This window comes from Citrus clementina, unplaced genomic scaffold (assembly GCF_000493195.1).
Source record: "Citrus clementina cultivar Clemenules unplaced genomic scaffold, Citrus_clementina_v1.0 scaffold_9, whole genome shotgun sequence".
Classification (NCBI taxonomy): domain Eukaryota; kingdom Viridiplantae; phylum Streptophyta; class Magnoliopsida; order Sapindales; family Rutaceae; genus Citrus; species Citrus x clementina.
Window position 1 is genome coordinate 26,357,293 of NW_006261964.1, and position 16,847 is coordinate 26,374,139.

General features: G+C 34.3%; 2 protein-coding genes and 1 pseudogene across 3 annotated transcripts; all 3 read right to left on the reverse strand.

The window, feature by feature from the left end:
* LOC18032111 (BAHD acyltransferase At5g47980) lies at window positions 1-1,383 on the reverse strand. Its single transcript, XM_006421493.2, has one exon. It carries the CDS (start codon window positions 1,378-1,380, stop codon window positions 1-3), a length of 1,380 nt encoding a protein of 459 aa, XP_006421556.1. The 5' UTR covers window positions 1,381-1,383.
* A 4,670-nt stretch (window positions 1,384-6,053) lies between these two features.
* On the reverse strand, window positions 6,054-6,596 carry LOC112100109 (annotated as a pseudogene).
* Window positions 6,597-7,897: 1,301 nt separating this feature from the next.
* Window positions 7,898-9,893, reverse strand: LOC18031387 (F-box protein At5g07610). Of its 2 annotated transcripts, none has more exons than XM_024183249.1 (2): window positions 9,710-9,893; window positions 7,898-9,600 (listed from the first exon to the last, which is right to left on the reverse strand). In XM_024183249.1, the coding sequence occupies exon 2, from the start codon at window positions 9,552-9,554 to the stop codon at window positions 8,337-8,339; it is 1,218 nt and encodes a 405-aa protein (XP_024039017.1). In that variant the 5' UTR covers window positions 9,555-9,600; window positions 9,710-9,893; the 3' UTR covers window positions 7,898-8,336. The 2 variants fall into 2 exon arrangements, with proteins under 2 accessions (XP_024039017.1, XP_006421557.1); XM_006421494.2 differs by having other exon boundaries at window positions 9,705-9,893.
* Between the last annotated feature and the right edge of the window lie 6,954 nt (window positions 9,894-16,847).

Below are 16,847 nucleotides of genomic sequence, written 5' to 3' on the forward strand. Positions count from 1 at the left end.
TTAAAGACTAGACCTCAAGCCAAGCGACACATTTTTTGCTTCATTCACATCGACAGGTGGATTAAGAGTAGCAAATGCAAGCAGCTCTTGGTTACGTTGAAACAAGACCATGTCTTCTGGGCTCAAAGAAACTAAAGCTTCTACTCCTGTACCATCATTTGTGGCCATCAACATAAAAAAGTTGGGACTCACAAAGTTCAGGAAAGTCACATGTATTGGCTTTCCCCACCCGAAATCTGCTGCTTGGTAAAATGGAAAGCGAACAACACTAGTGAAAGAGAAGAAATCGATCTCACCTCTTTCAAACTTGTCTCTAATTGACTGATCTTGAATGGTGAGGAGACACTTGTTTTCCAGCAAAGTTTGCAGACCGTTTCTGCTGAATTCTTCTTTTGCTCTCCTTAGTTCACAAACCAAGTCTTGTAATTTCGTCTCCTTTTCACCTGTTTGGGCAACCGCATACCCTACACAATTGCCCACAGAATTGTCAGGCAAGGGCGGCACCAATTCCGTACGGAAGTTGGCCCCCTGTAGTAATAAAGATGGTCTTGGTGACCCGCCGTGGTTTGATCTTGATGCAGTCCTTGTGCACTTCCAAATAAGAGCAGTTATAGCTTCGACGGTTGATGGTCTGGGAACGATTTCACTGGCAGCTTCAGCCTTGAGTTGAGCTATTTTTGAGGCATCAAACACAAACCTGTTAAATTCAACACGTTCACTCGGTGAAAAGCGCAAGGGATAGGATGAGACGGCTTCACTTGCTGGAAAAAGAGACGCTGTAACATATTGGGGAAGCATTGACGCCGGCAGCTTGCTTGGCTGATGATGATCATCAACACGAGCTGTGGCTGCCCAGCAGTTGATGAATGTTGCTAATGACATTCCGTCAATAAGCACGTGCGAAGCGCACGTTGCGATTGCCACTCCTCCGCATTTGAAGAAAGTAGCTTGAACAATTAGCAATGGACTATCCTTGCCTGCTACTGGTCCTTCTTTGCCGAACGGATGGAATTCACTTAATAAATTGTGATCAGGTTCTTGTAGATACTGAGACAAGAAGCCATTTGCACGACCTTCAATGAACTCAACCCCGTCATCATTACATTCAATTGAGAAATCGTCTTTGACTTTCCCAGCTAATGGGTAAAATTTTGTAAGAGTTTCTGATAGGGATGACTTGAGACGACGTGAAATTCGGCCAGCTTTAACACTGAGATCATCGTCATCGTTTACTTTGTAGATTAAAATACCTGTCGTATACATTGGGTAATTGATCTGGTCCATGAGTGAGCGTTTAAAATTTCTTAGGTAATGAGGAGTTGGGTAAGATGGTTTGATGGCTTCTTTGGCCACTATCTCAACTTCTAGTGCCCTGCCCATTAATTTACGTGCGTATTCGAAGTAAGCTGTTACTTTTGCAACGATATGTAGACTTCTTGTTAATATTTTTACAGTACCTGCATGTCGTCCAATAAAACGTATATCAAAATTAACTGTGTGCACATATATATGGTTACGGCTCACTCTCTTGATAATATATGAAGATCATCATTCACATCAAATTAAAAAAAATGAAAAAAAAATAACAACAAATAAGCGAATTACCAAAATCTCCTAGAAGAAGGAAAAAAAATAAAATCTTAGCATCTCAAGACTCTAATAAAAATATAATTGACACCACCAACAAGTGCATAAATCAGTTGGCAAAAGGTTGTTCGAACTTAACCAAGGTCTTTGGTTCGAGATTTAGGAATGCAGCTGCGCTAAATATTTGTTGGGAGAGTTTTGCGGCTCTAGTGATTTTATCTGGCTCGAATTTAGATTAGTCGAGACACAATATAGTTTTCGGATACCAAATGATTTAATATATATATATATATAAATTGACACCTAATATGTATAACTAATGTTTATACATATATGATAACAAGATTTGATTACCTAAAATGTACTTTAGCGTTGCAGTCCCGTTGTTGCTCTAGATCTCAGTTTTGCTTGAAAGATGACTGTTCATCATGCATTTTGCAGCTCTCTTCCCTGGTTGATCCAACCCTAATATAGTGAAAACTTACAAGCGTTATGTATAGTTTATTGAGAATTTGCTATTTTTTTACTATTTAATAAACTCTGGGAACTGGCAAGAAATTAAACACAAACTGTACAGATCCCTTAGACAATGCCACTTGGACGGCCAAATAATTTGATCTAATAGCTTCCTTTATATGCACGGATAGTTTAATGAATATTTTGCTCACCCAAATGGTGGAAAATGTTTTCAACAACTTCACATGACCTTGAGGAGTCAAACATTAATATGATAATCAACTAAATGATAAGGAAAATTTATCAAATCCTTGAAATCAGCCACGCATCGTGCTAGTCAACTCCAGCCACAGCTATATATGAGGACCTTTTTTGTTCCCTTCCGCCCTTCGGCCGTGTTAGATATATTGAGTCATACACAGATCTGTATATTAGCGTTATAAAGCTTCTTTACAAGCGGACATCCGCATCGGGGCATACATTTCTCTCTTCTTATATAGGGAGATTGTTAGTTTCCCTCTATTAAAATCAATATGTATCACTTACCATTGCGGCTAAGAATAATCATATATACATATATAAGATAATTCTTAAGTTCGATGTCTGCATTCATCATTGTACACAGGCAAACTTCTTTAGAATACAGGGTAATTTTACACGAAGGGATCCCTTTGGTCAAATAATTTTGCAATGAAGTAAGAGTGCACGCATGTGAGGCTTTGCACATGATTTTCTGCATCGACGACTGAAATCAATTAATTTTCGTTGAGAACGTTATCGATCAAAGGCACTCTTTATCCATGTGCATCTGGTCGAACGTGAAGTTCTAGATATCGGGTAAGCCTGCTCGATTTCTGCATCTACTTAAATTAAATAAATTTGTTTCGGTCACTGTGAAGCTTTTTCTTTTTATTTTCTTTATCCACAAATACTTATATATGAAAAAATATATATTCATATTTTTCGAAACTTAATGGAATAAGATAGCTAAACCGAATTGATAGGATAGATAAACATTAAATATCATTCTAATATCAGACTAAATCAACGTAATTAAGTTACACATTAGATTTTGTTCTAATATAAATGACTCAATAAGATTTTAATAACGCATTAAGCGAGTTTAAATGATGTTCTAATTCAAATGACTTTACAAGAATAATTTCAATAAATAATTCCAAAGAAATTATAAAAAAAGCATATTTTTTTTATTAATCAAAGTTTTTTGAGAAAATAACAAGACCTCCCTATTTAAAGTAGAGCTAATCTCCTACCCTAATTTAACTTAAAAAGGAAACTAAATCATAATTATATCAGAAATAAGAATTAAAATACATACTACAATAGACTTTAATTAAAAATAAAAAAATCAAATGACCTAAAATGATAAAATTTTAAAATCCTAAAATAATGTACTAAATCAAAATTAAATATTAATTCCGTTGAAATCACGTAGGATCACAAAGTAGCCTACTGCAAAGTTAATCTAGTTAGTGCTTGAGCAGCTACGCTAGAAGAAAAACTCACATAATGAAAATCAGAAGGTTGCACCCACTGCAGCATCTCTAATTAGCCAATAAATCTCCTTTCGAGTACTATTGTTGAAGTAACCAACCTTACTACATTCTGCCTATTAGACTCAATGAAAGCAAAAGTTTTTGAGCTCCCATAATGTCTTCAACTAGCATTCTCAAGTTGGGAATACAAACCCCACATTTCGCCAATGCCTTAGTGGACTGTGAAGCTTAAAATGCTAAGAATCACGTATAATATGTATTGTAAAGAGTATGACCAAAAGATTTTATTAATTTTATTCTTTAAATATCTATTTGTTTACTTAAGTGGTAAATAAGAGAGTAAAAAAAAAATACAATCCTCCAAAAAACCTTTCAAATAAAAATAAGTTAATATTATTTTAATCAAATGATTATTTTTTTAAAATAAATTGTAATTAAAGCACTTCTCTCTAATAAAAAATAATAAAATATAAATTAAAGAAGGAGAAAGTACTTTATAAAATTAAAGAAAGAGAATTATTTTTTATTAAAGAATTTTAATTAATATCTTTTGAAATTTTAAATATTACGTCACGCTTTAAATAAAAAAAAAATCTTATTTGAAAAGATTTTTGATGATCCTCTAATATACTTCCAGCTTCGGTTCTTGGACCAAATTTGTTCTTATTCATTTGTTTTATTTCTCTCAACTTGGTCTGCCCATAGTGAATATACTAATTGAAAATTTTGAATAGCGATGCAATCGTCAGATTCGAAAGTCAACGAGGCATCGGTGTCAACATTACGGCACAATATTTGATATATTTTCACCGATTGGCATGATTGGTTTCCATTTGAATTAGAAATGAAAGGCACACTAGATTGCACTTGAGCATTTTCTTTGCCCACAATCCATTTCAACCTCAAGAGCAACTCAAGAAATAAAAATGTCTGTCACTGCAGAGCCAAGAAGCAAATGACCTGAGAGCGGAGGGATCGATGTTCTTCATTGGCATTAATTTATGGAAACTGGTTTAACCACATGATTGAATTTTCCTAAACTTTGGTTAAACTTGCAAGAGTCAACAATTAATAAATTAATTAGCTCCTCATATATGCCAACTCTTTATACCTGTCATCTTTCTTCTCTAGCACCTTATAGTCACAGAGTTGGAACAGATCAAATATTCACTCTCTGCTGCTCTGTATTCATTAGTAGTTTTTATCTTCATTCTTCAACAAGCAAAGAGAAAGCATTACATGATGCAATAACACATTTAATTTGTTAACAATATTCATACCATCAAAATTGCCTATTCAACACAAGGAATTCCAAATGACTAATAAGCCAATAGAAAAGTCCAACAGCTACATTTAAGCCATTTAAAATCAGAAATTTAACCCCACAGCTTGCATCAAACCAGGAAAAGTCTTGTCATTAAGGTTGTAGCGTACAGCCTTACCAGGTATGTGCAGCATCATATACGACTCTTCATCGTTTGCTTCCCGAATAATACCAAGTTTTGATTTTTTTTTTTTTTGGGGAAACCACCAAGATGGTGGGATTTGAGTGGGGACCCCTATCTATAATATAGATTAGAAGAAGAAGCACATAGATAAGAGGGAAACATGAACAAAAACCTCATAGAAAAAAGGAAATACATAATAAAGTATAGATAAACAGCAGAAAACTGATAAGAAACAAGAAGAAAAAAACAATCTGAACGCCTGATAATATTGAATATTTGTAAAGAAAAACATCTGGAAGTAGATCCATCTCAGGAAACGCTGCTATTAAAGCATCGAGGCCAATGATGTACTTGACCAACCAAAGTAATCCGGCACAGGTCCTCAGTAGGAAGAGACCAGGGACTCCGTGGTCTGTCAAGGTTACGGCGGCGGGAGAAGCTAGGACTGGAAATTAGATATTGCCAGTCTTTACATACACATTTGAATTTGATAATAGACCCTTTGGGTAAGCGGACTAGAATTTCTGTTAACAGATCTTCATTATTGGCAATGGCCTCAGCAGAAGACATTGTTGAGAATTATTGGCAATGGGAATGGCTAATGAAAGGAATCCGAAATAAAATCTTATGCACAAGAGTTTCTGCTTTACCAATATTCTTTTCGATTTAGAATTGTTCACGTTACTTCTTTCTCAAAGTAAACAATTTCATTAATGATTGGGCCTTGGATTTCGGATTTAAGCCGAACCGTACGGGATGAACAATCCCACAGTATATTAAATAAGTGGCAGATGCTTTATTTTATTTAAAAAATGATGATAATAATTGACAAAGTGAGACTATAGCATTAGCAACCCTTATTTTTGTCCTTAGAATAATTTTTTTTTTCAATAAATGCATTTATAACGACGTGCGTAGTTAAGATTTAATGATGTACGTATTCTTATCCAATATCTATCGATTCCAATCCTGTGAAGATATCACCACAAAGTTCTTATCGACACTAAATTCAAATTCTATTCGAGGCCACCTGTTTTTTTGGCCGTCATCCTCCTTCTCTAGCACTTTGTAATGAACCAGAATGAATGCAGACAATTCTAAAGTGGGTTGATTTGATGGGATCGTAAGCTAAACCAATTCTATGGATAACTCTTGACGTTTCATCCCCGAATGTAATAGTCGTGCAGAAATTCACTATTCCTTTTACTGCTTGAACAAAGGAGTAAGCCATTACAAGATTGCAAGATCCTTAATTTCGAGGAATGGTTTACAAAAGTGAGGGACCTAAACGGAGCTGCGCTCGTTAACTTGTTTCCAAGAGGAAGGAAATCATATTCCGGATTAATGAGACAACCACAAGTTCTGTGTAAAACAATAAGATCAGATGCAACATGGGTGTCAGGATTAAGCCAGCGGGAGAAGCCATGCGATGACTTGGAAATTAGAGATTGCCAGTGTTTAGATACACATTTGAATTTGATAATAGGTTTTATAGGTACGCAAGCAGAATTTCTGTTAAGAGATCTTCATTATTTGCAATCGCCTCAGGAGACGACAACTTTGACAATTTTAATTTTGAAGAAGACATTTTTTTCTGAAAATTTTGAGTAGTCTAAGAGTCTGATTTTTCTCGGAAAGAAGGCACTTAAGACTAGAGTCTGATTTTTTGTTTCTAAATATAATATGATAAGCTATGTATAAAAAGTCTAAATTGCTCCCGATTTATTTCATCCATAACTTTTATATATTGGATACAAAGTGTCGTTTTAAAATTTTTACTAACATTAATCTAGAAATGGAAATATGTGACTTACATTTAACGAATAAAAAATAAACAGCAATTTGCTTGAGGAACTTTTTCCTTTGACCCCTTTATGATTGTGGCGATCCCTGTATGGGTGTAGGCTCTTTTACTTTGTAATTGTTTCTCTTTAGAGATTACTACTATAGCTTTTTTTTTTTCTAATATAGTTTTTTTTCCCATTTACTATTGATATTGAATAATAGTTTTAGTAATTCTTTATTTTTAATGATTTTAATTCGTTATTAGTTGATTTTTTTTAATAATTTGAAATTTTGAAATTTGAATTTAGCCCCATCCCATATAGTTGGACTTCTAGCTCCACACCTATACGGAATAGTAATTAATCAGAATAAATGATTGCTTTAAGAAGTGTTAGGTTATAGTCAAAATCACATTATAATGATAGTTTATATCTTCCGCAAACTATATAATTGGAATAGAAGTAGAATAATCAGCCTTAATATCAAATGTAATATTGATACGTCAGACAAACAGGGTCAAGTAATCTAAATTGTAATGCATTCATTCATTTCACTTAATTTCATTGCCTTTTCGCAAGGTTCTAAGCCCAGTTCTGACACTCAATAATCAATATATTAAAACGAGTCTCTCAATCTGAACCTTTAACAACAGGCAAAATGAAAGCAATGCATAAAGCAACAAGTCATTTAACATGTCAACATTTTATATTAGCACTGAATCAATAATGCACTCAACACAATTAATTCCAAATGTCTGATTAAATAAAAAGAAGAGTCACACAGAGCTATTTCAAATCTGACATCAAACAAGGGGGGGGGCTCCTTGTTGAAAATTGTCTTCTTCACAAGGGGTCTTTGGACCAATCTGAGGACACTAATAAGCAAAGATTCATAGATCATTATTTAGCTTCATATATTATTCATACTTGAAATCTAATTCCTGCTTAATAATTGCTGGTGAGCCAATGTTATCCAAAAAGGTCAAGATTCTCCATATAGTGATAAGCATGAAACAGTTCAAACTTCAGCTGAGGGTATTCGAATCTTCATGACCAAGACTCAAAACACAGAGCTTGGTGAAAGTGTTGTCATTAGGCTCTCACATCATCAAAAATATTAAGTGCAAAATATATACTAAAAACAGGGCTCTAAATTCAGAACTTTCCACAAACAACATTCATTCGTTTGGTATTGCCTTCAACAAGCATACAGAAAGCATTACATGAAGCAATAACACATTTAATTTGTTCACAATATGTATGCAAAGAAAATTGCTTTGAAATGTACTCAACACAATGAATTCCAAATGTCTACTTAAACTAAATAGACGAGTCTAACAAGTACATAAAGCCATTTGAAATCAGACATCTAATCACAGAGCTAGCATCTAACAAGGGACCTTTTCTTTCTCTCATATTTAAATAATAATAATAATAGTAGTAAAGGAGAGAACCTTTTTTTTTTTTATTTTATCTTCGTAGATCATTCATACTTGGAATTAAATTTCAGTTGCCGTTGGTCATTGAATGTTAACGAGCCAATGTCATCCAAAACGAGCAAGAGTCTCCATGTAATGATAAGCATGCAACCGTGTAAATTCTAGTTGAGAGCCTTCAACATCTTCATGACCTGGATGAAAATCACAGATCTTGGTAAAAGTCTTGTCATTAAGCTTGTAGCGAATAACCTTACCAGGTATGTGGAGCACCATATATGACTCTTCATCATTTGCTTCCTGAATAATCCCAAGTATGGAATATTTATAACAATCAAATGCATAAAAAAATAGAAAATCATCCTCATCCGACGGTACATCCATCTCAGGAAATGCAGCTATTATGACATCAAGATCAACCCGGTACTTGACAAAATATCCTGAATAGTCTCTTTGCATCTCATAGACATCAAACTTTTTGCTGTGATTGTCAACATTGACAACAAAATGCAGATGCTCCCGAGACTCACCGAAATATACAAAGCTTCTCATGAAACCTGCTATCCTGTCAGCAGGATCTCGAGTTAGAGGAGGCATTGGCATTTCTTGGAGCTGCTCCTCGTCAACTTTGAAACACAGGCAAGCATGACAGTGACTAATCCAATGGATGGCGCCATTCCAAAATACTCCAGCTCCGTATTGTGAATTATACGGCAGAACGAAAGGAACACCAGAGAGCCTCCAAGAGCCTGTCTGAGATGAGTAAACCTCGATCTGATAACTTATGCCAGCATTCTGAATCACTTCCAATGAATCAGAACGGATGCAGACAATTTTAAAGTGGGATGATTTGGCAGGATCATAAGCTAAACCAATTCTACGGATAAATCTTGAATTTTCGTCCCCAAGAGGAGGGACTGTAACAAATTCATGGGACGTAGGATTGTAAACGCAGTAGTCACATGGTATATTCCAATCGCTTATAGAGCTTGCACAAAGGAGTAAGCCATTACAAGATTGCAAGATAATTAATCCTGAGGGGTGGTTCACAAAAGTGAGGGACCTAAATGGAGCGGTTGTTGATGTGTATTTAAGAGGAACAAAATCATATTCTTTCTTAATGACACAATCGTATGTTGGGCGTAAGATAAGGCCAGAGACAAGGTGGGAATCAGGGTAAAGGCGGCGGGAGAAGCCAGGACTGGAAATTAAAGACTGCCAGTGTTTAGATATACATTTGAATTTCATAAGAGATTTTATGGGCAAGTGAACCAGAATTTCTGTTAAGAGACCATCATTACTTGCAACGGCCTCAGAGGAAGACATAGCTGGGAATTTTGAACAAGACGTAGTTGAGAATCTTGAAGCAACACTAATAACAAGAAAAGTAGACAATATTTTAGTAGTGTGACGAAAAGCAACTATACCTCATGAACAAGAGAAATTTAACCTAAATTCAAATGAAAAATGAGCAACCTCACCCATCACAAATCTACACAGCAACAACAGCTATACTCGCAAACAGTTACTACAGCATGAACCCAAATCCCATCATCAAATTGAAAAATTGAAACCCTCCGTCCCAAATGAAAATACCTCACTCACTCGCTCAGTGTTTCTTGTCTTCTTCTTTCTTTCCCAAATCTGCTTTTTGACTTTTAGTTGTTCAAGTCACTTAGCTGGTTCTCACTCATCATTAATTCATTGTTGTTCCTTCTATTAATGATTGGGTCTTGGGTTTTGGAGTTAGCCCAACCCAAATGGGCAAACAAGCCCATAGTACTTTAAATAATTGGTTAATGCACTTTTTTTTAAAATAAATAAATATTTGATCTCTAAAAATTATTCTTAATACTCGAATTTTAATATAAAAATTTATTGTAAAATACCCATCATGTGAGAACTTCCAAGAGGCTATTTGGATGAGAAAACTTCAATCGGATAATTTATCGGATCATTCGGACTCTCTCTTAACTATCAATCTAATAATTTCTACTTTTAACTTTCTTTTTTATTTTGTAATTGTTTTCATTATTTCTTCCCAGAATATTTACATTGAATAATAGTCTTAGTATTATTTTTAATTTTAATGGTTTTAGTTTGTTAAAAATTGATTATTCTTTAGAACTTAAAAATTTAGAGTTTAAATTAGGCACAATATGGTTGTACTCCTAGTTTTGGCCTTGTGTATAGACGAGTTGTTACCATTAATCAGAATAAATGATAGTTGATAGCCTTACACTGCGTGGTTAGAGTCAGAATCACATTATAATGATAGTTTATATCTTCCGCAAACTATAATTGGAGTAGAAGTAGAATAATCGTCCTTAACAACAAATATATAAATATTGATACAGCAGACAGCGTTAATAAAGTATCTAAATTGTGGTGCATTCATTTATTTTACGTAAATTTTTACTCAGAGTTGAGCTTTTGACACCGCTCAAAAGTTCTTATAAAACCCCTTTGTCATGTTTACAATTTTACCCTTAATGGAAACAACGAAGGACGCCGTCACGCCAAGCAATAGTCTGCACTGTGAGGCGCCTTGCATAAAGAAAACCCCACACCAAGACGAGTGAAAAAATTTCCTCTCATGACCACAATGAACAAATCCAGGGCAAAGACTAGCAATGTTAAGAAGATGTACTCTCCAATTGGAAATAATTTTGATAATATGAATCTTCACCTTCAAACTTAAACAAAGCAAGATTCCCGAATTAGTTGTGTATTAAGGAATTGTAAAAAAAAAAAAAATGCTTTAGCTCATTTTAAATTTAGCTGTTATGATTCTTATGTTTGAATGGAATACTTTTCTAACCATATGAATTGTTATCTTTAAAATTATAATTTGTTCTTGTTTTTCTAGAAATATATGAATAATACTTAATTTTTTAAAAAAAGATTTCTAGAAATACAAACAGAATCATAACTCACCTCTTATGAAGGTTGTAGTGCCCCAAATATACTGATGAACATAATGAAAGTCATTAACAAAGCTAAAAATAGAATTGGTAATCTCCTACCACTCTCGTCACTAAATATTATAAACAAAATCCATATACTATAATTTCATCAATGGGCATGTACATAACTAAAGAAGTAAGGAGAAATATAATTGCGGGGCAGTTTTGGAATATTGCGGTGTGTTTAGATTTAGAATGATTGTTTTTTTTTTTTTTTTGAAACTGATTAAGCATCAGGTTACTATATAACATACATTTGCACTGATATTTACAATAAGCTATATACCTGGGACTTATATTATTACATTTTTATTCTATGAAGTACATGCCCAGCCAAATACCCCTCATGGGAGAGAGATGTCTCTACTCCACTCGCATTTCGAGAGGGAGAAAGACGTTATAAGCAATCTCCACACAATTATAATTAATTAAGGGAGTTTGAGTCTGTGGGGACTCGAACCATTGCCCTCATAGTCATTCTTGACTTTAAGGGCAATGGTTCACTACTGGGCTTGGCATTTAGAATGACTATTTAGTCACTTAAATAGGGTATGTTTTGAAACAAGGTGTTTCAAAAGCTCAACTCTTTAGTTAATCCATTGCCTTTATGTAAGGTAACATAAGCCCAATGCCAAAGCCTGTAATCAATATATTAAAATAGGGCTCTCAATTTAAAACCTTTTACAACAGGCGAAATGATGGCTTTACAGGAGGCAATAAGTCATTTAATATATATATATCTGTAGGAGGCTGTTCCAATCCGAGACTCCCGGATTGGAACAATATCTTTTAATTTTTTTTTTTTTGGTTTGGCTACACACACACACACACTGTTCAAATCCAAAGGCCACCAGCCTCTCTCCCAGACATTGTTCCAATTCGGAATCCCGGATTGGAACAGTACTCTATATCTATATATATGTGTGTGTGTGTGTGTGTGTGTGTGTGTACACATACATATATATATACACACACGCACACATGCGCTGAATCAATAACGTACTCAACACAACTAATTCGAAATGTATAATTATAGTATGAACCATACAACTAGCATCAAACAAGGGCCCTCCTTGTTGAAAATTATCTTCACTGTCGACTACTTGAGTCTTCTTGATTAGAGAAAGCACAACATGCTTGATTTGCAGCTTTGAACCAATTGCAGTGGTATTGTCATTCAAGTACACCAAATTTAAAATCTTATTAATGATATAAACAACTAGTACAAAGTGAGTAAGATCGATCCCATGAAAACTATGCTAGTTGTATTGATTATCAACTCTAAAACAAAGACTTAAAATAATAATACGAATAATAACAATAACAATTTAAAACTTTGGTCAAAGGAGAAAGAAATAATAATGATGAAAACTTTGATCCAAGGATCATTGGCCACCACCAAACATGCACATAATCAATATATTAATTCTATCATCAATTTTTACTGAAACTATCAACCGTAGGTAACAATAAGTTTTGTTAATCAATCTTTCCTTAATGCGTCGTTGGCTAATACAAGCTCTTCACCTAATCTTTAATTATTAAACAATTTAAAACAATCCCTTTAAATTTAAGAAAATAGAAGTATTAAGTAAAGAAAGATATTAGGTTGATCTAGACAATAAACACACAAATTTGGATTATTTAACTTAAGTTATATTTTCCAATTGAAATCACTGATTCTAATTTGCTACTAATGATTAAAATATCAAGACGATTACAAATCAAGAATTTGAATCTAGCAATAGAATTTACTACAATCCTATCTAATTGGCCACTCAAATAAGATAAGAAGAAAATCGTAAACATTAATTATAGAATAACATAAACAATCTCAATTAAATAAACTTAATGATAGAAATTCAATATAAACATATGACATGCTTAGGGTTTTGAATTCACCCTTAACCAAATAGAAAATTTAGCCTAACATAAATGAATTGGGAATAAAAGAGTTGATAAAAGTGGTTATGAAGATTAATTCTAAAGGCTGACTCTGGTTTTAAATTTGGGTGGCTTCTTTTTCCTTCTTGTCTTGCGGCTGCTATATTAATCATACAATGGTCACTTGACCAACTATAATAGGGCATCAAATCCGACTTAAACAAGCATGCATATGGGCCAAATACTTATAGGAGTTTAATTCCAATTTCAAGCAATTAATTTGCTTTCCTTAATAGCCATGCATGTGCACTTGCCAATGCCAAATTCAATTCTTTATTTGTTAATGCATGTCCACCGCTTGTTTGCTTGCTTGCCACCTCAATTGATTGCATGCATCATCATCTTGGTTGTTTAAGGAAATTGTCTTCAATTTTGATCCAGATATTCTTATTGGCCGCGGGTTTCATTAATTTTTGTCTTTATTTTCTCTTATCTTTCAATTAATTTCTAATTTAATCTTGATTGCTTCTCAAATTGAACTTTTTCCTGCCCTTTTTATTCATAATCTCTAATTAATTTCTTGTCAAATAAAATAATATAATTAACTAGTAAATATTAAATTAAGAATAAAATCTTCAATAATAAAATATAAAAAGTAAGACAAAAAATAATATAATAAAATATAATATAATAAAATAATTAAATTAAAAATTAACAAAAATAATTAGAACATTTAAGGAAAAAAAAAGATAGAGAAATTAGTAGTAAAATATAAAGAAAATATGTACTTATTATGGAGGACACTAATAAACAAAGCAGGCAAAGGTTCATATGTCATTATTTAACTTCACACACCATTCATACCTGAAATCTACATTCAGATTAATGATTGTTGATAATCCATTGTCATCCAAATGGAACAAGGTTCTCCATATAATGATAAGCATGAAATAGTTCAAACTTTAGCTGAGGGGCTTGGTTATCTTCATGGCCAGGATCAAAATCACAAAGCTTGGTGAAAGTGTTGTCATTAAGTTTATAGTCTATAGTCTTGCCAGGAGGTAAAGAAACAAAAAATAGATGTTTGGCTAATGAGAAAATAAAACTGAGATCTGGAAAACTTTAATCCTTTATTTTCACAAGCTTAAGTAGCTACTAATCGATTACAAGCATATATATACAAGTGTAGCTGCTTAGCAGAAGATTACCAAACTAACTAACTAATTACAAATTGGATTAACAAACTTATCACGTGTAGGAATACGAGCAGCTACATAACCACCTGGTGCCAGCTGGCAGTACATGTCATCAACTTGTAACTGATTATAGAAGCTTTTGTGATTCTCTGCTCTGTGATCCTCTGCTTGACTACAAATATGAGCTTCCTTAACATCCCCCTTCAAGCTCAAGGGTCTGCTAATGACATTGAGCTTGGTCCTGAAGTAGCTGAATTTTGGAAGAGATAAAGCCTTCGTGAGAACATCAGCAACTTGTTCATCTGTAGGAATGTATCTCACTTCTAATTGCTTTTGAAGAACTTTATCTCTGTTGTAATGTATATCCAACTTGATGTGTTTAGACCTGGAGTGAAACACTGGATTTTTAGCTAATTCCCCAACACTCTGATTATCACACCAAAGTACTGGTGTTGGCAATTTTGCAATGTTGAGCTCAGAAAATAAAGATTCCAGCCACGAAATTTCTGAGCTTGCTGATGACAGTGCTCTGTACTCACTTTCAGTGCTGGATTTTGCAACTATAACTTGTTTCTTAGAGGACAAAGAAACCAAATTGTTGCCAAGATAAATGCAATATGCTCCAATGGACTTTCTATTATCTATATCACAAGCCCAATCTGCATCTGAGTACCCATTCAAACTTGTAACTTCAAGCTCCCATTCCTTCTGAATATATATTCCATAGGTAACAGTTGCTTGAAGATATCTAAATACCTTTTTACAAGCAAGCCAGTGCTGAAGTGTATGAGCACTTAGATACTGACTTAGCTTATGAACTGAGTATGCAATATCAGGCCTGGTAAGTATCAGTTATTGGAGCCCTCCAACAATACTTCTATAGAGAGTTGGATCTTCGAATTCTTGCCCCAAACAACCCTTTACTACATTTTCTAATTTCTGACCTGTGCTGAGAGGTGTATCATAACCTTTACAATTCTACATTGAAGCTCTACTCAAGAGGTCTTTGATATATTTTGTTTGTGATAAATGCATCCCACTATCCGTATAACACAGCTCAACACCAAGAAAATAGGATACCAATCCTAAATCTTTTAAGGCAAAAATCTTACTGAACTTGGTGATGAAGGTTTCCAATAGGGAAGAATACGGTCCTGTAATGAGAATATCGTCCACATAGATCAGTACAAGAATGATACCTCTTGTGTCATGTCTGATGAACAGAGATGTATCAGCCTTGGAGTTGAAGAAATTCCAGCTTGTAAGACACCCTTTGAGTTTGTCATACCAAGCTCTGGGAGCTTGCTTCAAGCTATAAAGAGCTTTGCTAAGTATACAGACATAACCCTCTTTGTTTATGAAGCCCTCTGGTTGTGTCATGTATATATCCTCTGAAATATCTCCATTAAGAAAGGCATTATTGACATCAATTTGCCTGACTTTCCACCCTTTCATCACTGCCAAACTCAGTATAGTTCTAATTGTAGAAGACTTTACCACAGGACTGAAGGTTTCCTTATAATCCACCCCTACTGTCTGGTGAAAACCCTTGGCAACCAATCTTGCTTTGTGTTTAGAAATTATACCATATGTATTGTACTTGTTTCTAAAAACCCATTTACATCCAACTAACTTGTGCTGAGATGTCACAGGTACTAGAGTCCAAGTGTTGTTTTTGGTTAAAGCATCAAATTCTAATTGCATTGCAGCTTTCCACTTAGGATCAGATAATGCTTTATCAACAGTTGATGGTTCCAGGCTGTTATGTGATGTTAAGAATGCTTTAGGCTTGAATATACCAGCTTTTGCTCTGGTAATCATAGGATGATTTGGCATAGACTGGTGGGATAGTTGACTGGATTGAATAGGAGTGGATGATGGTTGTTGTGTGGATGAGGGAGATAATAATGATTGGTTTGTATGTGAAGCAGCTATGGAAGAGGGTTGAAAATGTATTTGAGAAGGTAAAGCATCAAAGGTTGTATTGTGACTGTCGGGTGAGGAATGATCACTGACATGATGAGATTGAGCTTCATCTTCTGCAGTGCCAGCTTCAAAGGTTTCTTGATTGCTATTGGGAATTGAAACAGTATAAGATTGAAGAAGACTATAATGAAAATCAGAGGGTTTAGATGGTGAAGTTAAGAATTGTGAATTTGATATGTAAGGAAAAGAGGTTTTATCAAATAACACATGACTGGCTATATAAATTTTTCCTGAAGAATGCATACACTTGTAACCCTTGTGTAAAGGGCTGTAACCAAGAAAGACACACTTTAAGGTATGGAAATGGAATTTATGAGTATTATAATCCCTTAGAAATGGAAAGCATGAACAACCAAAAACCTTGAGAAATTGGTAATCAGGTTTGGTTTGGAAAACACTTTCATAAGGTGACTGCATAGAGAGTATGGGTGTAGGGAGTCTATTGATAACATAGGTGGTTGTATGGAAGGAATCTCACCAAAGCTTTATAGGCAAAGTGGCTTGAGCAAGTAAGGTGAGACCTAACTCGGTTATGTGTCTATGTTTTCTCTCAACTAAACTAGTATAGGGACAAGAGTGCCTCTTCC

Excerpts from the sequence above, each read along its gene's own strand:
- LOC18032111 (XM_006421493.2), bottom strand. The coding sequence starts at position 1,380 with ATGGGCAGGGCACTAGAAGTTGAGATAGTGGCCAAAGAAGCCATCAAA.
- LOC18031387 (XM_024183249.1), bottom strand. The coding sequence starts at position 9,554 with ATGTCTTCCTCTGAGGCCGTTGCAAGTAATGATGGTCTCTTAACAGAA.